This window comes from Fringilla coelebs (genome assembly GCF_963513975.1).
Source record: "Fringilla coelebs genome assembly, chromosome: 6".
Taxonomy (NCBI): Eukaryota; Metazoa; Chordata; class Aves; order Passeriformes; family Fringillidae; genus Fringilla; species Fringilla coelebs.
In genome coordinates this window covers 36801260-36826958 of record NC_140034.1, presented here as the reverse complement: position 1 = coordinate 36826958, position 25699 = coordinate 36801260, and the positions used below count along the sequence as shown (strand labels likewise).

At 40.5% G+C, this 25699-nt stretch overlaps 1 protein-coding gene across 1 annotated transcript; it reads right to left on the bottom strand.

The window, feature by feature from the left end:
- Window positions 1-1942: 1942 nt before the first annotated feature.
- Window positions 1943-25687, bottom strand: LOC311154590 (cytosolic phospholipase A2 epsilon-like; the record flags this gene model as incomplete). The annotated part of the gene is made up of 20 exons (XM_084207224.1): window positions 1943-2181; window positions 3015-3198; window positions 4563-4729; window positions 5195-5386; window positions 6490-6597; window positions 7419-7556; window positions 8243-8357; window positions 9537-9759; window positions 10217-10353; window positions 10813-10969; window positions 11640-11677; window positions 12319-12411; window positions 12600-12760; window positions 14133-14196; window positions 14755-14797; window positions 15636-15676; window positions 16025-16156; window positions 16457-16593; window positions 24010-24082; window positions 25661-25687. The coding sequence occupies 20 exons, from the start codon at window positions 25685-25687 to the stop codon at window positions 1943-1945; spliced, it is 2469 nt and encodes an 822-aa protein (XP_084063350.1).
- Between the last annotated feature and the right edge of the window lie 12 nt (window positions 25688-25699).

Genomic DNA, 25699 nt, shown 5'->3' with positions numbered 1-25699 from the left:
TAATAACAAAAGTATACAAAAAGAGGTGTTTTACCCACAAAAAATGTGTTCACTAGCTCAGCTTAGTACAAGGAAGGGAAACGATGGGCCAACCTCCAGGCCTCTGTCAGCTTTCCTACCCAAGGGTTCTCTCTGCAGGAATTTCCTCCTCAGGAAATGCTGCAGGGCATGGAGCTGGAGAGAACCCATCCCAGACATTGGCTGTCAAGTTCTTCTGCTTGAAGAAAATCTAGTAGTAGTGCCAGAACTGGCACTTGGGACAAAACAAGTGTGAACATATGAGACACCATACCAGGGGCTGAGAAGCCACCTTTTCTGGTTTCCTTCAGATCATCTGAGATTTTAGGGTGCATCACAGATTCTGAGATGGGACATACAAAAGGTAAAGCAGGCTGTACAAGACATCTACAGAGAGCTGTTTCCATGGTCTCAGGAATGTGTGTCTTCCAAACAGTATGAGGCTGGTAAAAACAGGAAGGAGCAGGTGCTCACCACTGAAAAAGTTCAGAGGCAAAATCAAACAGAGTATCTAATCCTGATAAAAACATTTCCAACAAGGAACAACAGGTGAGAATTGAAACTGCACCAGAGTTCCTCGGAACCTGCAGAACTTACAAAGCTGCCCTTTGCAGTCATGGGAGGACTTTGACAAATATAATGATATCCTCCCTGGCAGGCATTAAGGAGTCAGTCATGATACCCATTTTGACAGTTCAGGTACATTAGTTTGAGCTCATGAGTGGCTGCTCAAATAAAACAGTGAGCAGGATTTTAGAATATAAGGCAGACATTATCTATGTACCTTGTTGGAAAATTTGTGGAAAGAAGATACTATTCTATAGCTCTTGCCTACTGCTTTAGGCTCTGAGGGACTCCTGTAAGGCTCATCTTGGCTGACTCTTGACAAACTCCTAGATGCCAGCATCTGCCTTTCTTTCACAATGCTTCTTTATGTAAAGCCAGTAAAAACCAACTTCTTAACCAGCTCCAGATCCAGAAAAGAAAACCTCTCTCTCTCCAATAACCTCTAAGGAAGAATTCACCAGAAACAGAAGCTTCACATCTCTCTCTGCTGGACCTTTCTTGGCCTTAAGTGTGTTTGAGTATGGGATACACTGTGATGCAGTGAACAGAAAATTGGCATCTTACTGCATATCTCCAGTGTTCAATTACCATACATCCTGCTATCCCCTTCACATGCTGATTTCATAATAGTTCAATACACTATACTAAACAAGTTCCAGATGATGCTAAAGCAAAATTGCACTATAGGGAGATAACTGCAGAACATATATGTGATCTGGGACAGGACACAGTTGGTTGTGAGAGGAAATAGCAATAGTCCTTCAAATAACATTTCTAAGTTTGATTTAATTGATAAGAATAGATGATCAAAGACCTAAATGACCACTGATCCATATCTCTGTTGTCCAACACAAATTTGAAAAATCAAACATCCTTCCTTGTCATATTTCATGACAATTCATGGCCAAAAAGAAGCACCTGGCAAACAAAACTCTTTAAAGGTAGAAGCCCATTTCATTCAGGTTATTAAAACTAAGTAAAATCTATTAAATTGATACTGCATGTTAACCACCTTTGGTGTCTGAAGAGGGCTTTATAGTTTTGCTACCAATAGTCCCAATGAAATGCCAAAATATTTTGCATTTGAAAAAATATTAGCAACTCGCCACCAAGAGCAAAAGAGATTGCAGACAAGGAGAGCTAATGCTATTTCCCTCTCACACACAGCAGAATCTTCATCTTTTGAACATCCCAGTGAGATGGTATTAACAACAGCAACCGCTGAGTTTAATACCACAATTCTGGATAAGATGGAGAAGGTTACTTAGAAAGCTATGGCCCCTGTCAAGAATGGTGAAGTATTTATCCCACGTATGCTGTCTTGGTAAATGCTTAGCAAGGGACAGGGAAATGCTGTTCAAGCAGAGGGCTGTGCCTGGGATGCTTGCTGGCCTGGGGCTTGCTTCTTCCGTGCCACAGCCATGCGCAAGGCCTGAAGAATCATGTTCTCGTTGTTCATTATGTTGTAATTAGCCAGCTTCAGAAGCTTGTTGAAATCTTCTGCTTTCAGAGAGACCTCCCTGGTTGAGTATGGAGAGGAGAAACTGGAGATATCAACCTTGCCCTGTTCCATTTCAGCAGCAGTACGTGCCATGCCTGTCAAGGGAAAAAAAAGGAATGTGTTTGTATAGTCCCACAGAAATACCATACTTTGATAGGTCAATAATAATTTGGAGAGATCATAGATGCAATTATTATGAAGATAAGTGCAGTGCTATGATCTCTGAGAAGTCTGCTTCTGAACAAAACCTATTGGAATAAAACAAATGTCATTTCCATTGCAATCAGCACCATCTACTGGGCAGCTCATGGCAGATTATTTTGTGAGGTCACCACTGCTCAAGGCTTGCCAGACAGGTTCTTTGGTTCAACAGAAACTAAAAGGAACAGAGATATACGGGACAAGAGGAAGCAGAATATTCGTTGGCTTGGAAATCATCATAAAAGCAAAGTCTCCATCTCAAATACTAATCCAGAAGGACACTTGATGTACTATTGCTTTGATATTCCAGCATATTAAATCAGCGTATTAAATGGCCTAAATAGAAGGCACAGTGGCCCTTCACAGAACCATTCTATACTGTGATTCTCACCTAGATCTGAGTGTCATAAAAACACACATAATTTGAAAAATATACTTTGTTCTATTAATTAAAGTAAACTCTTGGACATTACAGGAGGAGATTAGTTTCCATTCCTCTAATTGAGGAATGCATTTCTTCTATTCCCTGAATTGCACCAAGACATAAATAAAAACATGCACAAGACTTCACCAGATTTTGCAAAGAATTTGAATCATCCCATTTTGCAATCTGTTCACTAGTTTGAACAAGCAAAGAGAGGGAGGCTCTATTGGGTTGAGGGAAAAACACCCAGGGAGTGGGAATGTTCCTTGAGTCAATAAAGTTACCTGGGTACTGTTAACTTACCAGGTGCTACATATTTTTGAAAAGTGTCATTCACTAATGGAAAATAAAGCAGCAGAGGAGCTCCTGGGGTGTCTGCACCATCGAACATGTAGCACTCTTTCAGGTTCTTCTCATCATCCGTCAGTCCAATGCAGGGAAATGGAATTTCCTGCTCTGCAAAGTATTTGCAAGCCTGCTCCAGAGGCTGGTCAACAGCAGCAGCACAAGGAACAGAAAAAATAGCAAGGATCAGACTGCTGCCAAAGCCCAGCAGTTCATGCAAAGTTGCACAAAACAGACTGAGAGTCAGACAGCAGAATTAACATGGACACCTGCAGCCCCAAGGACAGCTTTTCAGTTGCCTGAAAAATCATTTGGAAATAGTCTTCCAGGAAAACACCTAATATCAAGATGGCAAAGAGAGTTTAAACCTGTAGTAAGGCACATCTCTAAAATGAGAATATGATGTAGAAACAGAACAGATAAATTCAAATCACTTTATAGGCCATTAATTAAATGAGAACTGAGTGAGGAAAAAATGTGGCTCTAAGCAAAATTAAATCTGCAGTCTAGGACAGTAGGATTCCCAGTCCCATTATCTGTTTATATGGCAGGATAACTTGTGAGTTGACCTCAGTAAACTTCAGCAGGGTTTTAAGACCAATCTACCCATATCTATAACTTTCAATTTTAGAAATAACATGAGATTTTTAAATAACATGCTCTAGACCTCAAAATATAGCACTAAAAACATTCATCAGAAAGCAAATTTGTGGTTACCAACTTGGTTAAAATGTCTAACAAAAAAGTACCACTTCATTTTGAATTAAGTATTTTCAAAAGATTTCAGACTACAATAAATAAATATAGTTGAAGATATTATCATTTCCACTGCAGTACAAAGACAAGTATTTTTCATGTGTAATTGCACCATTGAAATGTCTTCCACTTGAAAAACTGACAGAACATTAACCATTGAACTTTGTGGTTAAATACTAAATACTGCTTTCAAAATGTATATAACTATCTTAACCAAATTAGATACCTGCAAGAGCAGTAAATGCAATTGATACCTCACTTCAAGTCCACTATTTAGGAAGAAAAAATGTATTTATTAAAAGATAAAAATAGAGATGAAGAAACCCATTACTCACTAGGCTGTTCTTGCTAGAAAATCAACATTAAAATAAAAAAGGGGAAAAAAACCTAGTGCATTTATAAACAAAATGCAGATTAAATTCAGCACTTGAACCACAGCAATAGTTTCTCAGCTATATTTGTGATGTTAAATATTATATATAAGGCTATAATAAACATTGCAGCTAGACTTTCTTAACTTCACTTTCCCTGTTGGTATTTCACTGGTGAAGAACTTAGTAATATTTCAAAAGTAATTTGAGAAAAATAAACATATTTTCCTCTCTAGAAATTTCCGTTCTTTTTCTAAGGTTTGAAAACAGCCTGTTACTAAACTCCATTAAGTTCCATGTTTCACAGATACCTGTTTGAAAGTAGTGGAAAGCAAAGCAAAAGCTGTTGTGAAAGAAAATCAGTTTTGAGACTTCTCACCAGTATCTGTGATCCACCTGTGTAATTTAAGTGTATGATGACATCCACTTTCCGCTCTGGTCTCATGAGGGGTGGGTAACTGGTTTCAAAAAAGAAAGCTGCATCCACCAGCTCCAGGTGTTCCGAGTTGCCTCTCAGGTCATTGGGAGAGGTGTCTAGCAAAGTGTCTAAAGAGCAGAAGATTCAGAGCTATTAGCAAACTGCAAAAAGACATCTGTCAAGTTAGAAGGCAAAAGGAAGGTGAGCTTCCCTCCCATCCAGTATTTTCCCTTTGCTTTAGAGTAGGTAGCAATCCTAAAGCTCCTTCAGCCTCTGCACTCACATTTTGTTGTGTTTCTAAACCCATGAACTGCACTGAAACCTACACAGATGTTGCCTTATATGCAGAGCCCCATCCTAGGAATGTTTATTCCTGTAAGGACTTCGAGTACCCAACGACTAAACAATTGAACATCTATGTTACTTAAAGTGAGAGGTGTGAGTAGTTCCTTCATTCTCCCTCCTCTCAGGGAGCACTAACAGGCAACCACAAAACCCACTCAGTTCTCTTCAGGACATGCAAACATCCCTCACTAATTCCCAGCCCCTGTGGCTGCCCCAGTGAGATATGCAGGCAGGAGAGCCATCCACACCTTTCCATTTGGTGAAATGTTCATTCTGGATGTACTCGTTGTGCATCTGGAAGCCCCTTAGGAAGTTGTGGTACTTGGAGACAGCAGGGCGATCCGTCAGCATGTCCCGGAGCGTCGTGGAGAGGCCGCTCGTAGGAGTGAAAACGCACGTGGCCATCTCATACGGCTTCTCAGGCAGGTCTGGCTGTTCCTCTGGAGATACACAGCATAAATGGCATAGAATTCAATTATAACCATAACTAAGCAGAGGCAAGACACAAAGAGCAAAAAGGGTCAGTGGGTCTTCTGTAATCGTGTGTTCACAGCTCAGCATTGCATTATTTTCCCTGTGATCTGCTGTGAGTTCCAGTTAATTTCGTGACAAAAACATAAACTTGTGTTTTCTAAACTCTGGTTGGTTACAAATGACAAAAAAAATATTTTTCTCATTAAACAGTACGATATTGGTATACCCTGAAGTAATTCACTTTTCCAAGCAAACAACAAAGAGGGAAAATACTTTTATTAATACATTTTAAGGGATTGCTGCTTTTAGATTCCATGTAGGTTAAATATTAAATGTAAAGCTTATTTTGAAAAGCATAGAAAAATTTTAGCATTTTACTTTCAAACTAAATATTTTTACTTTTAAAAAGCTAGATTGTTCTATTTGGTTCAGTTGTGGACACCTGAATTCAACAAAATTTGCAAATTATTTATATAAACTCAAACATAAGACTTTGGGGTTTTTATGAAAACATAGTCCATGTGGCCCAAGTCTATTCACTTTGCTTGAATTTTGTTATGAAGATGCTCATGAGCATTTCCAAGGAATGGTCTTTCAGCACGGAGCTGCTTCTCTCAGCTGCTGTAAGAGCTCCACCACATTGACCTTGTTTGATGTCTACTAAGTCTTTCAATTAAGTCAGATTTTGAGGGAGGGATGTGCTGTGCAGGGCAAGGAGACATTGAAACAAACAATCAAGCTTCTTTCTGGCTAACAAATAGGATGGCATGAGGCTTTGACACAAGTATTTCTTTCCCAGCCTTTTAAGGACAACACTTTAGAGACCACCATACATGTCCATCCCTATCTCCTTTATATCAAGGCCGGTTTGATGGTGCCTTTCCTTCTTGCCACAATCTCACTATTTAAGCAAAGCACTGACTATTCAGTAAAATCAAATAACTTATTTTTCTGGTATGTCTCATACCCAGCAACTGAGAGAAACAGAATGGCACAGAAGCTCAAAAAATGGGAAATGTGAGTGCAGTTACCCTATCAGAAGAGTCTGGAGGAAAGTATTTTGGTTTACCTATTTCGGTCACTTTGTCTTGGGTCCACCTGCGCCAGAAGTCTTCTGAATTGTCAGCTGTATGCCAGGCATCCAAGAGATTTTTGGAGAAGATACTACTCCACATTCCTAGAAAGTGGGAGAGGTGTAATAAGCAATGCAGATGTAAACACAAGTTCTTTTAAAACTGCCTTCTGCTCCTTTCCCAGCTCTTCTCTAACTTGTTCTTATTTCTATCCAATTTTTGCAAAAGTTCAGACATCTGTTTCAGTGGTAGACTCCAAATGCAAACTTATTTAGGCAAACTTATTTCAGAAAAGAAGTCCAAGTCTTTTCCCTCTCACCATGTTTTACCTGGAAATTTTTTTAAATTCAATTTTCATGTTTCTATTGTCATTTCCTTTTTCCTTTCATAAAGAGATATTTTTTAGACAGCTCCTTCTCTGAGTCTCCTCTTTCTCACCCCACTGATTTCTTTTCAACATTTTATTTGGCTTCCAGAGAGTATCATAGATTTTCAACTTTTTTGCAAGCTACAGGAAATGATGATGCCTCAAAAGCACTCACAAAGTTACATGACAACTTTTTTGCCATTTTAGCTTATTTTTCTCTTAGACCAAATGATAAAACCACATTTGCTGGGAAGGACAATTGAATGAGTCTCAGGAAATATAGAATCATAGAATACCCTGAGTTGGAAGAGATCTGCAAGGATCATCCTGGCCCTGCCTAGGACAAACCAAGAATCACACCCTGTGCCTGAGAACATTTTCCAAACTCTTTTTGAGTTCAGGCAGGCCTGGCGCTGTGACCACTTCCCTGGGGAGCCTGTCAGCTGGCTCACCCAGTGCCTCTGCTGCCTCATGCCAACAGCAGCTTTCTGGGGACAAGCTCCTGAATCATTGATATTTCTATTAAATTCTTGTCACTCCCCCAGGTTGGTGAGTTACCTTGCATGAAGCAGATTCGTGACTCAGGGATTTTCTTCATCAAGCGGCCCATGAAGAACTCGCTGCCAAAATCCTCCGCACGAATGAAGGCGCCATATTTCAGGAAGCCCACCTCGTAGGGCGTGAACTCCACCCACTCTGCCAACACATGCACCAAGGTTAGCTCCACTATAGAAAACAGCCCCGCTGCCAGGTTTGGAATAAGCCTCTCAGACGTTGGCTCACACAAGAAATCTGACTCAGCATGCGTCCTGAGCAAACCCTGCCAACAGCCACTGCTGAACCAGCTATCACACTGTCCCCAGGTTTGTGAAAGAACTATGTCAGGGCTGGAGAAAATTCAGATCCTTCTTTTTATTTAGTGAGTACAAAGTTTTCTCATGGAAGATGGACTAGAACTCACATTGACTTCTATTGCCTTTAGCCAGCTATGAGAAACAGAGTAACAGAATAGTTTGGATGGGAAGGGACTTTAAAGATCATACAGTTCCCACCATGGACCAGAACATATACTCAGCAAACTTAAAGCTCTAGTGAGTCACTTTCTTGAAGAATTCATATAATTTCTGAGACCTTGTCACAGAATTATATTGTCTCATTAGTCTGAAGTTAATACCTGAAAATACACAGTCACGTGCCAAGAGATCTTACAAAATACTGAACTCTTGACACGTATCATGTGCCTGCCCAGTTACTCTTTACACTTAACACTGCTTCTCTGGGCTTGGAGTGAGAATTTAAAACAATTCATCATTATTTACTATATCCCTACAGTGTATCTCCCTGGATGAAAATATAGCTCTTTTTCACAATTGAAACATTACCTCTGAAATCTTTGGTGGCAACTTTGTCCTTGACATTAAGGGCAAGGTAGATGGGCAGTGGGTTCTGACCTTGGTTCACTGCCTGACGTTGATCAGAAAGTCTGTGGTGGCTTTTCTGGATTTGAAAAAAAAAAATGCCCAAAGAATTAGCTTATACTCAGGTCCTTAAAAACATCAGCTTATAAAGACAAAGACATCATTTTTGTGAGTTTGCTCCCAAAGTTACTTCCATGTTCTTGAATAACAGAGGATAAGAAAGCAGGAACAATTTCTGTCAAGATAACTGACCATGTTCAGCTTTCAGTATACAATGACAGCAGTGAATCACTTCTCATTCTGTTCTAGCTTTGTATGATTAGTGTAAGTCAGAATATATTGCATATCTGGGTAATTCAGCTGTTTTCATATACTTCATCTGTTAATGATAAGAGTTCTTCAAGACAGCATGTTAATGACCCTTCTAATCAAGATTTCTTTTTTAAAATACTATATTGAAGGTTAAAATGCACCGAGGAAAAGTCCTTGAGCTGTCCAATACTAACAGCTTATACAGGAAATGGAGGTTTTGAGTATACTTCAGCCAAATTAAATTCTAGCAAATTTTGCTATGTAGCACTGAGGGTGGAAACACTGTATTGAATACGATATGAAATGAGAATATTTAATTTTATCTGTTTCATCTAGACAAAAAGTAAACGTGTGAATATGTTTACAGAATTTTGAAATAAAATAGCTTTTTTCCCAGCTATCATCAGTCTGAAGAAAGTTTGGAAATCTTTTGCTCGTGTCATTACAATAAAATTAGAAGTTGAAAATCCTGGGAGATCAAATTCAAAATAGCTGAAAGGCACCCACTGTAGCTAATATAGCTCACTAGCTCTGGGTCTCACTCTTTTATCACTAAGTCACAAACTGCTGGACATAATGGGTATATCTGCAGTACCTTCAAGTTAAGAGTGCAGCTTGTGAGCTTGTGCAAATATTGCAGCAGTGGAGGGATAAAAGCATAGAGCCATAAAAAACACCTAAGAACCTCAAAAATTTCTTGCACAGCAGTAGTGTTAATCAGCATTCTGCTCACTTTAGAGCGAGTCTGGTACATTTAATCACCCTTCAGGCTCCAGTGTAGACATACACTCTGTCTCCAAGTTATTAATGTAAATAAGTGGTGTTCTGCCTATGCACCAAGTACAGTGTTATTCACCAGGTGTCCCTTTCTAGGGCTCTAGTTTCTTGCAATGGTTGGAAAAATTAAGTCAACAACTTTATGAGAAGAAAGATGTATAGACATTACCCCATCATTTAACATGGCTTCAATCATGAGCCCCCAGAGATCAATAAAAGATGTTTTATGTCCCGCTTGGGTCCTTTGGCTCAGCTCTCTGTAATAATTCCTCAGACTTTTCAAGCAAAAAGCTCCCATCTTGCACTTGGCTGCTTGCTTCCGTGCTTCAATAATTACTTCCCCAAGATCCTTTCGTGACCATTCAGCATCTTCATATAGCTTTGTCATCGTCCTGCAGACAGGAAACACAATGGAATGCAGGAAGAAATTTACAAGAAACTCAGAGAATACACCCTGTAGAGTTTTGGATGCTTATCATTTTATCTTTTGGTTACTCTTCTCTTTGAGTTTACTTTGAGGAGAAATGAAAGTCTAAAGGCAACCAGTCAAAAATCACTTAATCTGAGACACAACAAAACAGCTGTCAATGCTGTTTCTGTCAAACAGTAAATAATAATAAAAGATCATTTTCCATAGGATTAAGGATGGTTACACTTCCAATAAAGTCTCCTCTTTTGGTTAGGGCTAGGTCACGATGCACAATAATCCTTTACAGGTGACCTTGACACTCATAGCCCAAAGATGGAAGCAATAACTTCATCACCTTTACCCTTTCTGAAACCGAGACAGAACATGGGCTTTTCTTAACCCAGCAAGATCCAAACAACAGTATCAAAATGACTCCTCACCATGTTGTGCCAGATGAACCACTGATGTATGAAACACAATCCAGAACACGCAACTTTTGGAGACCCAAAATGCTGCCATACATGGCAGTGAGTGCTCTTATACCACACCCTGCTGTGGTCACAGCCACTATAGGCACCTGTTTGACACAAAAAAAAAAAAAGAGCAGAAAGCATAGATGAAAGAGTGGCATTAAGGCGCAAATAATGTCAAAAGATTACAGAAATGCAAAAGCATCCAGACACTAGTAAGATAAAACACATAAATTAAGACAAAAAGCAACATTTCTCTATGCTGTACATCCCTGTGGAATAAACTAGGCCTTGGTGCTTCAGAGAGGATTTTTAAGAAACTATTGGTTTGAAATGCCTTCAAATAATTCACTTGTAAGCTAAGTGGAAGCACAGATTTTGCTCATCTAAACAGACAGTTGAACTCTCCAGCTGAGATCACGCTAGTGGCAAAGTGCCCTGGAGGATGAGCTGATATTAACAATCCTCACTTCTTATTCAGATGGAGGTTAAAAAATCCTCCCTCATCTCCAGGCTTGAGGGAAAGGAGAGAGAAAAATCCCCCAAATGTCATTTTAACTAGTTACCTCATGCTCTTGCAGATCTTCCTCTAAATGAAGAACATCCTTTAGCGCAGCAGCAACTACCTTCTTTCGGTTTTGCAGGAAATTCTGTTCATCTGTGCAGAGGTCAAACCCCAGGCGGGCATCAAGGTTTCTTGGTCTGAAACACAGACCCTGAGTCCTGAGACCAGGGCACAAGTATTGTATTATTAGTCACTATGACAACTCCAGCAGTGCTTGTGTATGTTTACAGACCAGTTTGTGGACAGTATAATATCATAGATGGGAAAAAACACCATCACAGACAGGTCTCTGCTAATTGCTGTAGCAGAAAATGTCAATGCAAATAGGAAGGCAGAGCAAATCATGACACACTGTCCATTATGGTACCCACTACAGACTTCTGGTTTTATTTGCTCATATAATTAATTTTTCAAGTTTCAGTAGTGCTGCCATGCATCCTGTACCTAGATAACCACTGTAAACAGGCACCGCAGCTGTGATATTAGAGAAACCGCTACCATGCCTTGAAGTTATTTTGTTTGTGTAATTCAGAAATGTGATTTCTTTGTGGAGCTACTTTCTCCATCTCTGGGCATAACAGTGCACACAAATCATGACCTATTGCTGAGATGCACTAGCAGCTTGAAAATTTGGAGGACAGGGGACCCATGATTTAATTTGCCATCAATTAAAAAGGAGAACCTCACAAATAAAAGCCTACAACCCATGATGAACTCACACATCTGGGCCATCTGAGCCTGCATCGACCCCTGCTGATTTCAAATGAGCTTTGTGTAGGAGCAGATGCCCCCAGTTACAGAATCAGGTCTTGCTGGAGACTGACTTACCATTCACTTGCCTTTGTGTACAAGTCAATTGTCCTGTCCTGCAAATCACAATACAAACAGTGTAAGCATGCTCAGGTTGTTACTCCTGTACCTCCCTCCCTCCCCCACTCCATTCTAGGGCCTGACTTTCACTGTCTTTGAATTCAACAACATGGCTGGAGAATCTGGTCAGCAATGGTCTGGACTGTGAGAGACCTTCACAAGTTCCAGCACAGTCTGGGTTGAATAAAAGTAAGCCGTTCACCCAAGCTAGGTGGGCTTAGGGCCCTTCAGCTTCTCATAGTTTAACATTCATTATTTGGGAAGGTTGTTGAAAGTTGGGCATCTGAACCATGCACATATGGATGATCTCTATTTTATCTTCTACTTCAGGCATTCGCTTTGCAAATATAAGAACTAATTGCCATACTGTTAGGGTGTACATTAATAAACATACATATTAGACATGTCCTGAGGAAGTGAGTTTAAACTCAGAACAGGGTTTCACAGGGCATGCCTGATCCCCTACAAAACAGAAGAAAAAGTAACTACTGCATAGTTGCAGAGTGACTGTCATTCACAACTTATACCATAACATGCTTTGTGTTGGGCAGGAACAGAATCACTGAGCTCTGAGACTAATCATCCTCCAAACTGAATGGTGTTGGGCTGTTTTCTGTTAAGAAAGACTTGTTCTCACCTCTCCTATTGCTATCTTCTCTTGTATAGGAAGTAAGTTCAGAGGTAGAGTCACAGATTCATTCATATCCCTTTCATTTTGACTTGATATAGACTGAAAAAAAGGGTAAAACAAAAAATGAACAAGTTACCAATTCTACCAAAAAAAAAAAACCAAATAAGAGAAACAAGGTGAAAGCAGTCTCCCCTGTCTCACATACACTCACTAACCAATCCCAGCTCACACACTCGGGTCTTGGAGGTCCCCGATGAAAGAGCTGCATGTTAGTGGTGCTCACGTACCCTGCTGAGCCGTCTGCGCCGCGGCAGAGCCACAGTGAGCGCCGACTGGTTGTACTTGATGTAGTGGAACCTGGCCGGGGACGTCGGGCACAGGCAGGAGCTCAGCGTGTGCATCCGCGTTCCTTCATACGACCCGTCCACAGTCAATGCAAACTTTCTCTCTGAAGCAAAGGTGTTCAAACTTAAGCTCTTCAAAAATAGTGGATAATTTGTTTGCACAGTAATGTAATATATGTTTTCCTAAAGTAACAACATCAATTTGACCCCCAAATTATAGGAAGAATTAATAGACTGATTTATCTCAGGGTTTCAGTTTTAGAGATGGTGTACAGAACGTGTCATATAGTGACTGTTGCTATAGCACCACTGCACTTTGATATATACATGATAGCAGAGACTATGGCTCTGTTCAATAGGTAATGATTCACAGCCAATAATGGTTCGGGGGGACACTCTCTTCTGAAAGTCTGAAATGTGCAAAATACCTCATTATTTCACCAGACTACTGTTTGAGTATTACATACTGTCTTACTGCTGAGATACTTTGAAAATTTTGGACTTTTGCAAGAAACATGTTTTTTTTTTATTGGACCACAGTTCTCTTTGGTATCAGTTAAATGTCAGTCCCTCTATCATGTTTCTCTTTCCTTCAACCTGTAATATTTCTTTTGAAATATTTCTAGCACTTAAATAATGTCTGGTGGTTTTTTCCTTTCATGCAAAAAGCATCTGATATGTCTGTTGAAGTAATAAAAAATGGTCTTTATGTAGAAAGATATCAACCCACAAGGTTCAAGGTGAAATACATTCTGTAAAGCTACACACTCCACAGTATATAGTCAGCCTTCAAAAGAATTGCCTCACTTAAACATTTTCAGTCACATCTTTTTCTCTAAGCAAACTCTTTCTCTGAGCTCAACTGGATCATCCAGGTGCTTAAGCAGTGTGCTGGATTGATGTCATCGTGAGATGTCAGAAGATACTTTAAAAATTGCGTAGGAGGCACACAGTTCCACGAGTATGGGCTTGACATAGCAGTGATACACTGCTTTAAGTGTTCAGTAAATGTCTTTGTTAATATACTGTGTCTTGTGTTTCACCCAGTGGCATGTCTTATATTGTTATACCTAAAGATATTCTATGAAGTTAGGTGGCAAAAGAGGCCAAATTCTCATTCTGTCCATTACTTTGTCCCAGAATCCAGAGACAACAGGAGTTAGCTTCAAGTTTAGGACCCAAAAATCCTCAATTCCTTGCACAACTGCTTTGGAAAATTGTAAATATCTGGCAAGATGTCATTGCAGAGGAAAATGTTTTGTGGGGGAATTAGACCACATGCTCATGTCACCAAATTCAGGAATAATCTGTATATTTTTGATCAACTACAACCACCTCCACAGGCCACTGGCATCAGTGAGATTTTGTCTTGCATCCTAAGTAGTTTTAAAACCAGCATGCTCAAGTGTGAAACGCTGAGCGCTTCTGCCATTAAGTGGCAACCTGATTTGCTCTGTAAGTCAGTGAAAGACTCACCCATAGTGTCATTCCTCAGCCTCCCATCATTCACCTGCACATCCAAACAGGAAACCTCACGGGACTGTAAGAGACAACGGGGCAAGAGACAAAGGCGTTCAGTGTCAGCAGAGCTCGACCTCATCCAGACCACTGGCACATGCTCACCAGGCCTTGGGGGATATGCCTCAAGGGAGAGGTGGTGCCAGCCTGTAAACCCACTACCAGGTCTAGGGAGGTGGGATTGCACTTCCCCATGGGAAATAATGCACAGAGATGCTCACTCTGCCTGCAGGAGCAGCCCTGCAAGGGCCTGGGGGAGGATCAGTCACGGGAGAAGGCTCTCCAAACAGAGTGCTCCGCTCTCCCTGGGCAGAGGGAGGGATATCATACCCCTGAGCCCAGCTCAGTTTAGGCAGAAGTGAGCACTGGCAGCAGCTCAGTCTTTATCACTTGAACCACTCCCAGCACAAGTCACTAGCTCGGACCACATGGGACAGCCAATGCCAACACCAGCTTTAGGCTGTGTGTGCTGGTCCTGGTCAATGCCTCCATGCCACCACAATGGTCTGGTACCTTTAACACCAGCTTTGCAACAAGCATTCCTATACAGAAAGGAAAAGGATTATGAAATAAAAATTACCACTAGAACTCCATTAGTAATAATGTTTTCAGGAGGATCTGGACTGAAAGACAAAATGGAAAACAATCAATTCAAAACAGCACATTCCTATTTTTCTCTTTTTCTGACTCTTCTTTAAGCATTATTTAATTATCTTTTAAAGATAAAGTCCATCTTTGGACAGGCAGCACAGACAAACAGAATCAGAAATTCCACATGCATATTCAATCCAGTTTGCCTCTCACAGATTAGACTCTGAATTTTGCAACATTTGTGGACATCCACCTAACAGAAAAGTTCCTAGCTGTATTAGAGAGGATCATTTTCTGACACACTGAAGACAACTTACACAGGGATGGCATAATCACACTGTGCCCAAAATTGTTCGGTTCAAACTGTAGAATCAGAGCTAAAGAGTTGCCGAATTCATCTAACATGCCATAAAAAGGGGGAAATTACCATTTGCCTTAAAAATCAGCAGCACAAGGGCTGATCTACATGTTTATTCTCTCCATTAACTGTACAGTCAGCAAAGAAACACAGAAAAAAAAACTTTTTATGACACAGCAAACATCAGGGATCCCACAGTAAAGAACAAGATGGGAAACTTAAAACTTCCTCCTATGTTGAATGTGCCTTTCAGCTTGATGAGCAGCTGCCATCAGGGATATCTCTATGCTCCCACTAGCACCTGTGCCTGCTTCTCTCTGTGTCTGTATGCCCAGCGTAGATGCACGCCTACCCTGCACCATCATGGATTGTTTCTTCATTAAACACTCTACCCAAAGTTACCTTCTGTTCTATTCAAATGCTGGCAGTGTTACAGGGCTGCAAGTGTGAACTAATTTGTATCAGTACCCTTTGTTTCCATCTTACACCGCCAGCTATTTCATTTTACACACCTGCTCTCCATTGTGAATTCAACCTCCAGCTCCTCTTTTCCCTGCAAAAGAAAATTAAGGCAGTCACCACAGCTTGGTCTCCTGTGGAGAGAGATACCTTACAGGAATATGTGCCCTTCAGGGGTCTCTATAAACCTTTTGTTGCTTCACATGCCACAGACCTAATATTCTTCATGTTGTATCTGTTATACTTCTAGTATGATATACTCCTAGCATCTTATCCACTAATTTAGCAGACTCCTAGTGTAGGCCTTGCAGGACAAATGGAATCCATACTTCAGGGCCTCTTGATGACTGCTCCCCCCTGCTCCCTCTTGGCATGTTCTCCACACAAGCATATTCTCACCTGACCACACCCTCTTTTCTTTGTCCTTGAATGTTATCCATACCTGTGGATTCAGCTGGAAACTTAGCTGAATGTTTTCTCCAAGCTGGATTTTGGAGACATCAAAGAAAACAGTGAGGAGATGGTCATCTTCAGTTACTTTGTCCTCGTCACAAACTTTAAGCTCCAGAATGTTCTGGGGAAAAAAGTAAATAAATATGAAAGGTTTAACAAATATAACATGCTACAGGTATTTCATTTTAGCAGAAGAACCTTGGGAAAGAATGAAAAAATAGAAATATTGCAGTTGCTCTCTGTGTACTCTATTAACTACGCAGGCAGACACAGTCTTATCAAACCATCAAAATCTAAAGAAGTACAGAAAGAGAATGCGAATACTTAACGAGGGATCTCAGGAAGACCTGCAGAGCTGAAGGACTATATGGTATGCTTGATATCTCTTAAGGATAGCTGTTGGAGGTGTCTGCAGTCTTACCTTAACCTGGCTCTGAATTGTGAAGTGGAAGGTCTCGTTCCATGTTGGGTTCTTGCTGTTCTGGACGGTCTTGGTGCGGAAATGCTGCACTGAAGCTGTTGGCAGGCTCAGGCTCACATAGCAGTCAGACTGACTTACTGTTGAAGAGAGGGAAAGCAGGAAAGCAAAGGTCCAATGCAACAATCCAGTCCCCGATAAGGTGGGCATTTTTAAGCTCTGTGCACAAAGCAATGCATAGAATTCAGGCCTGGCACTAGCTAAGGTACCATCAAGCTGCTGCCAGACAACCAGCTTGCTTTACTATTGGGAAAGCCTGCCAGTGTGTTCTTCTTGAGAACTACTTTTTTACAAGCCCTGGGGGAAAAAAAAATAAACATTCAAAATACTCAGTTGTGTGGCTGAAGAGCCATCCATAGACATAGAGGCACACAGAGAAGAGCCTCACAGGACTGGCCACTGTGGACATTAGCAGCTGTGACAGGGACTGCACATGGACAGAGCCCAGCTCCTACACACTGGACTGCCACAGGTAAGCATGAACATGCCTTTATATGTTAGAGTAGGTCTGGCTGTAAGCTCTGTCTTGTCTACTTTCTGACCATCCTTTCTTTCCTTTAGGACCTCTGGCTGCCAATGCAAAGGAGGCAAAAGCAAGCATTCAAGGTTCTCATGAAGCCAAATTTCAATCACAGAAGGAACATCTTCTACCAAGGCAGCTGATTTCAGTCTGCTTTCTTCCCTTATAGAAGTTAAAAAAGGAAACATTCAGCAATGGTTTTTCAAGAAAATATAAAGAAAAAAAATTCAAGAAAAGAAGATTAATCACCTCTGGGGATGAAATTATTGAATTTAATCTTCTGTGAAGAAGATTAGAAAAAAAGCATTGAAATGTTGAACAGTTTGATGGGTGACATTTGCTTTGAGAAGCAACTGTACTGGAGCAGAGTTTTCAGCAATAAAGCTGTATTAAAAAAGGTATTGCTTAAGTCACTATTTTCACCTGCATCTCTGTGCCTCAGCCAGAGTGGCAAAGGTATTTGCAACACTTCATGTACAGGTGGAAGCAAGCTTGTCTGTTTTTCCTAACCCAGAGCAAGCTGACATAGCTTCTTTGCACAAAAATGCATTGCTCTGCTGTTTCCACTCGAGATGTGTACAGGTCATAAAGTTCACCTATTTATTTTAATGTTTCCAGATGTAGGGAGGGCGGCTCTAGCTTTTTTATTTTCCTTTCTCAGCTGAAGTGGCCAATTGTAAAGTGTGGCTTCCCACCTGAACTCCACATAGGAGCTCTTAGTAGGAAGGAGTGGTTAGCAGCAGTCTGCAGGGCTTGCATCATCAGCAAGCACTTTCATTCAGAGGTCAGAATAATCTACTGGCAAATATATTTGTCATCATTATTAGGAAATAAAAAAGCAAGCATGAATCATTAGATTAACGATCTTGTGGATCCACACTCAAAAGTCAGGGATGGTCACCCTACAGAACATGATTTCTTAGTTAGGGATGGCAACCTACACAAGTGCCACAGACAGCATGGGGAGCGTTGCCATAAATGCCAATCCCATTAGTAGAATTATATTTCCTTTTTTTGTGATACTCAAGCATTCCTGCCATCACATAGCAGACATATCTTCATCTGAACAGGCCTAACTCTTATCACACTTCGTTTTACTGGCAGACTTGATTTTGGGAAACGCAAAATAATTGACCCATTATAGACTCCCCATATGTAATTCAAGAATTAATAAAATCAGCCTTTTTTTTGCCCCTGATTTCTCTGAGGCTTAAGTCATCCTTTCTGAGAAACTCTGAATGAAAGAAGAGTAACTCTGGCTGATGAAATAGTTTTCATATACATTAAGATATATGATTCCTAAAAAAACCCATCAAAACACTTAGAAATCAGCTGAGCTTCTAACTGCTCCCAAAATTCTGTGTGCATAAGGAAATGTCCCTACAAAAATCCTTCTTGGCTCTTGGGAAGCCCCAACCCATATTAGCACAGATTGTTGTCACCACTAGGAGAAGGATCAGAAGGATCCAAATGAGTAAGTCTGTGGGTGAACCAAAGTTTATTTCATTGACATTTCCCAATTAGTAACCCATGCTCTGACTGCATCTGTTGCAAAGAATGCAGCAGTATTTTGAAACTCCATCAATTATTTTTTGTTTGTAAGTGGTCACTGTCTGCTACCGCGCTGTATTATCCACCTTTGAGCAATAACCACCTGTCAGACAGCAGAGCTCTGACTTCTCATTTAATCTCTGACTTTCTCTGGGAGATTTCTGACAGCCACTAAACAAGTGTGCTTCCCTCTTCCCATCTGCAAAATGCATTTGGTGATGCCCTTTGCACTTCAGAAGTGTCCTCTGTAATCTAATTACCTCTTGTTTGTAAATTATTTTCCAGCTGTTAAGAGGGAGGCATCTACAACACCCAGAAACCTTTTTTACAAATCGTGGACATCTTAGGCTGGTGCTCTGCCTGACCACCTCCAGGTATAAGCAGGTGTGTGAGAAATGGCTCTCCACAGCCTACCCTGTGCCCTGCCTGGTGGTCTCCCTGCAATATCTCTCTGCCTTTGTGTGCACACATACAAGGCTGACACTGCCAGCCACGTGTGAGCAAACCCCCACCACCCAACACATAACTACAGCAGGTAGGCTCTCACAGGATGCACACAGCACAGCATCACACCAGCGACCTCCTGGGTCCCTCCCCTCCCCCATGACACATTAACAGCTGTCAAACATGCTCGGGATGGCAGCCCTGGTATTCCTGTGGGGCAATATCCGGCCAAAAGCAGGTGTGGCAGCAGGTATTTATGAAAGCATGGTCTCCTCATCCAGTTATTACACTAAGTGTCTAATTATCTTCCAGGATAATAGCAGGCAGGACTGGATCTTAATTGTGTGTAGGAAGCATTACAACAGCATGACCCATGCTAAAAAACACCATAGCCACAGCCCCATGCTGCATCCCAAACAGCAGGACACCCACACATCTGGCTCGAGCTGAAATCTCAGATTTAAGCAGGGCTAACCAAACGTTTTCATTTTAATTACATCTCCATTTTTGATGTTAACAGCTGCAAGCTTCAGCCCACTTGTAATCTGGGCAGAAGCCTCAAGCATCCTTCTCCTTATGGACTGCCTTTAGCTCCTCACTGTTTCTGGGAGGTAGATTTTTTCATGATACTTAAGGTTTTCTGATTGTTTTTCCTGATTGTGCTGAAAGGACCTGAACCAAGAATGTGGTCTCAAACCCTGTTTGCCCAGAGCATCTCCTTGACCTGGTCTCCCTGCACTTGGATCCAACCAGGTCACAAAATATCAACACCAGTTGAGAGGAGCATTTTTCTTCTTTTTCTCCCACTTCATAGCTTAGTAGATATCTGGCTGAGGGCAGGGGGACAAGTCAGCATTGCTGTATTCTAGAGGGCAAAATACCAGATAATTTATGGCATTGAAACTTTTAATACTATATTTTAAATAAGAGCATGGGCTACTTCTATGGCCTTCCAGAAGGCAATTTACAGGCAGACTATCAGAATTCGTTCTGAGATCAGTTCCTGTCCCCAGGGAGCATTCAGTATTCATCTTCTAATAGGTAAACTTCAAGAAAAAGCTTTCACACTTTCTCCCACCCTCCCCTTAACTCTGGGTGGAGCACCCTACAAGTATCCCTAAAACTGTATTTATGTAATCTCATTTACATCCCTACTTATAACACTCCTTTGTTGAGATGTTGCTAAATAACCTTCCTTGTTTGCCTTTATCAGTCCACATCCTCTGATTTTATAATCATATTTCATGAAGCACCTAGAACAATAGGCTGCTGGTGTGTAGCTGCAACTGCTTAAACGGTGTAGTAAGTAATAAATAACAATGAAACAATAACAACAGTGCAGGAACAGAGCACCAGAGGAAGTCTCCATGTTCCTGCAATAAATATCATGGTTGAACACAGTTCCTCAAACAATAATGTATTTCACTGACTATATTTTTTCCTGGATCACAGGAGACTTTCACATGAGTTGATCTCGTATGTGGCAGAATTGCTACTTCAATTCTGTAAAAAAGTTTTGTTGAAAATATAAAATATACTTAGTTGTTTTATAAAATATAGTACCCAAATTTGTCTTCTATAAAAGAAATCCAAAACTTGAAGTTTCCAAAATTAAACAGCATAGTTAAAATAAAAAACTATAAAAGCTTAGAAAAATATCATTTTCTTACTAAGAAAATAATGAAGACTATTTTTAACTCTATACTGGTCAAGGTCCATTTAGCCAAGGCCCCACATTCAATGTCTACTCAGGGGTCTTGGGCATTTCCAGGAAGCAGAGGATGATGGCTTAAAGTTGCTGAACTTAGTATCCCCATGCAGTAGCCTACTTTCACGTTGTTTAACCCTTAACACTTTGTTTCCCTGCTTTTCCATTTGTTAACTCCACTTAAAAACTTAATTTCTCTGCAGCATCTTTGTTTTTAGCCCCCTTGCCCACTTTTTTTTTGGAAGGACCTTCGATCTTATCAAGGATGGGCATCATGCCTCACATTTATAAATGGGGGTCTAAAGAGAGTATAAGAAGGAAAACATCATTTACCGCTTTCTCAGTCCTTACAATTTAAGATACAGAGACTTCCTGAGCCTACTTTAACTGGATGGGGTTTTTTTTTTCTATAAACTTGCCCAGATTCTGCCTGCAACCTGCCTAAGCTTTGGCATTCATGATCTCCTGCCACGGGGAGCTCCCAAGCTGAACCAGATGCTGTAAAAGCCGTGTCCTTCTGTTTGTCCCAGAGCTATGGTGGTTGCCCAAGGTGAGCAGCTGATCTTGAAATTTGCAAAATCTCAGGAGACAAAGCTGTGTATTTAAGGGTGGGTTGGATTGATGCACATCCAAGCCTTACCCCATTAGGGAATCAGGATGCTTGTGGAGGACACACCCAAATCTGGGAATTGGCAAGCAATCACAGGTCCAGGAATATCAAGAGGCCCAATGATGAGCTTGTGGGTGTGCTCAGTGAGAAAGGGGAATGTGAAGAACACAAACAAGGCACTAAATTCACATGTGTTATTAATGATATCAGATATGCATTAATACACAAGTGGAAATTTGTGTAATAAATTACACACTGAGGGATCAGTGAGATTCGGGGTTTAAAAAGCAGAAAGAAACCCTTTAAATTGTCTTAGTTAAAAATACTCTCTGATGCACTGAACTCCTATTAAAGGTCTTTTACTATCTATCCCATAAGAGATGGTAGTCAGGTTTTGAGATTCTCTTGTTATGGATCAATTTTCCCATCTCTGCTACCTGGAAAACAGAGCAGATAGGCCAATAATAAAATTAACCTGCAGCACCAGGTTGGGAGACCTTTTAAGCACCAGATGAGTATTAAACAAAGTGATCTCTACAGAAACCTAGTGCAAAGTGAGGCACAATTGGCAAAAGATAGAAGCAGCCAATTTAAATGTCCAAAATCAGTAAGGTGAATCAAAAGTAGGTGGCACTTGCAGTCTTGCTCTATATATAAAATTTTGCAAGAAAGAGAAAGTAAAAAACAAGGCTGAAAAAAGGAAGAATGAGAAAGTGTTAGTAAAATGTTAGTCCTATACAGAGTCCACTTTGCTGGTGATGGAGGACATGTGCCTCTGAGTTTGTAAGCCTGTGTCAAGTTAATCTCTAGAGAACTGTAAAGATGACTGAATCAACTCAAAAATACTCCCCTGGTTTACACAAACCAGCAGAATTTTGTTTGCATTTTTTTATCTCAAGACTCCCATTTTGCTGCTTCTCAGTGGAAGTCCTATAATGTTATGGACATTCAATTTGCATTAGCTTTTACATTGTCAGAAAAGCTAAGCAGAGGTTAAATTAATTCATTTAAACTTTTGAAATATAGGTTTATTTTATATTATAAAGAGCCTGTCATTGAATTCTGTGATTTCTCTAAGTCTGGCTGCATAGAAAAATATGTCCTCAAACAGTTTCAATGTAAATCTTTCTGATAAATACAGCTGAAAATTTTCACACTCGGTAAAATAAATGTTAATGGAAATAAGCAGCTGTCAGTCAAAACTAGATTCAACATTTAAATATACAAGCAAGGCATTGCTCCCTGACTGGTATGATTTTCTTTTCCTACACAATGAACATCCACAACAAACAAAGCATTCACCTTTCGCAAGGGTGTGTCGTGGGTTTTTTGTGCAAAATTTTTCCCCTCCAAAATCACCTCTGTCACACAAACTGCTCCTTTGGAAAGCTCTGTGGGCTTGGACTGGTAAGCAGAAAAGGCTGAGCATTTCACTAGCTGTCCCGTGCCCTAGAAACTTTCTAATATTGAATAGGACGGCATCAAAACAAAATCAACTCCATTCAGAAGAAAAACAGCCTAAAGATGAAAATGAAAAGCATTGATCTAGATGAGGAAAAGGTTGAGAGGAATTTTGGTAAGCTCATTGTCATGCAGACCTTTTAATAGAACATAATTATCTAAGGGAGATATCTGAGGGTTGCAATTTTTCCACACCTCCTCTTTCAGCTCAGTGTGCGTGTTTGTACATTTAAATAGGTTTGAGCTGTAGGAAGGGATTTCTCTCTTAGACTATAAATAAGCTACAACTATGCTTTCCATGCTGGAGAAGTAGTCTAGTGAGAAGGTTCATATGAATTCTTCTTCCTCCTGCATTCATCAACAACAAAGCATCTTATTGCTCTTCACTAAAAATCAGAGTGAAAAACTTTTCTTCACATACCTTTGGTCTCTATACAAACTGCTGCAGAACTTGAAGCAAATAACGTTGGACAGGTGCAAAAACCTCTTGTCCTGGATCTTTTTAAGTGAACAACTTTAGCTTGGTCCTGCTCATATAGACACTTTCTGCATTCAGACCTTTCTATGTGTATAGATGAACAGATGCAAGACAATCAGCCCTCTTCTCAGACAGGAGGAGGTGGTTGTCATTCAAGCCATTTTTTCTAATGTTTCGCAGTTCAGATATATATGGACCATTAATAAATATTTGCATAACTATAATTCCTAGGCAGTTTGTAAGAGTTTTTAGGAATAGAAGAAGCTAACTGTGAGCCGTGCCTATTGCTGAATGAAATTTGATAATCCATAAGAGGTGCCAAGTGTGCAGTTCTGAGCTCACATCAAATATTCTTTGACAGGCCCAGGGTTATACAGGGTGGACATTTCTGTTGAGAAGGAACCAGGGAAAGAAAGTTCTTATTGCAATCTTTCCTGTGAATAAAAGAACATTTATTTGCAGATTCAGATGTGAAATATTTTATGCAATCTGTGCAAACATGTTCTGCATTACAACTGGTGGCTAGACTTTGGTGTTATATAGACAAAGATATAGGAAAAACAATGTCTTCTAATTGTGCTGCCCCATTTTCAGCATACCAGGATCACACATCTTCTATCTCTCTCCTTTTAAACATAGTCTCTCTAGTGTCTGTGACACTTGATCTATTCAGAGTAGTTTTACAAGCATGAGGATGCTCCAGGGGTATAGCCATGATACTCACACAAGTCTGCTTTCCTAGCATTTTTCATCTGTATGATTTTTACGGTGAGCAAGTTGCATGGAGATGGTTCTGTCTGTTGAAAAGCACACAAAATGCATGGGATGAGAATGCAAAAAAGAAAAACAGAAGTATAGCCTGAGATAGGATTGAATTAGTGTTTCAGTTCCAAACAACAAAAACATTTCTGAACTGAGGTTCTTTATTTTGCATTGACTTCTTCCCAGAAGGCTTGTAGCCAGGTGTGACCACTGACATCCTCCATTGGATGGAGATGTCAGTGGTCACACCTGGCTACACAGACCAGACCTCTGACATCCTCCATTGTCCCTTCTGAGCGCACTTGTGGTAAACCTTCAGCTCGAGGTATCTGACTCTTACAGCCCAGTCTCGGAGAAAGGCGTGATAAAGAACCTTGCTGTGTTATTAATACAGCTGACACACATCTTGGTCTGAGAAAATTCACAGGATGTCATATATATCCATTATATTTCACAACAAACAGCAAACAATCTAGCAGGGCAGGAATTAGTAACGATATCAGGGTGTAATGACGCTGCTCATCACTTGATTTATAGCTACGTAATTACATTCTTATGTCTGATATAGAGACATAAGTGCTGGCTTTTAAAAAATGAGGGCCTGGAAAGGGCCTTCCAGAGACCTATCCCAAACTTCTCAGGAGGAGTGAGTGAAAGGCACAACTCTGTAGTTAATTACTTCTCTGTGAATAATTCAGCTCACTCAATCTTCCCTTAAGCAAAGCTCTGAGGAATGTATCAAATGAAATATTTGCAGCTTTCAGTGCTTAAAGCTCATAAACAAGAGGGAGAGTGGCTTTTTACACAGCTAGTTATAGGATGAGAAGGAATGGTTTTAAACCAAAAAAGATATTTTGATCAGATATTAGAAAGAAATTCTTTACTCAGAGGGTGCTGAGGCACTGGAACACTTTGCCCAGAGGAGTTGTGGGTGCCCCATCCCTGGAAGTGTTCAAGGCCAGGTTGGATGGGGCCTTGAGCAACCTGGCATAATGGGTGATATCCCTCCCCCTGGGGCTGAGGTTGGAGCTAGATGATTTTTAAGATTCCTTCCAACCCAAGCCTTTTTATTATTTTGGGAAGCCACCTAAACCTAAAAGTGGTTACCAAAAGACACTTGAAAAACCTGCAAAGAAACAGCACACTACCTACAGAACAGGGAGTATCACTGCAACAAATACATAGATCAGTATATAACAGTACATTACCATTCATTCCCTTATGCCCAAAAACTGCCACATTTTTAAGAGAGATATATTTAACATCTCACATAGTATTAGTTTCCTTACTTTCCCTATGCATCCATTGACATTAGTGATAACTCCTTATTTTTCCTCGGTGTCTTGTTTTGCCTAGCCCAGTTTGGTGGAAGCAAAATGGTATCTTTTTTTATTAATTGGGAATCTTCAAAATAGTAAATTACTAAATCAATGAAGCTTTTGCATTCCTGAAGGCCAAAGCACAAAGTAGTCACAAAACCCAGTCAGAAGGAAACCCTGCTTTGCTCAGGATAATTCTCAGAGCTGAAGATACAAGAGGTGAAGCACCCCCTCCTGGACAGGTCCCCTCTGCCTCCTCAGCCCCTTGCAGAGCCTCCTCTCCCCTTTTCTTACCTGGCTCTTGCTGTAGAACAGCCCCATGGCGGTCCCTTC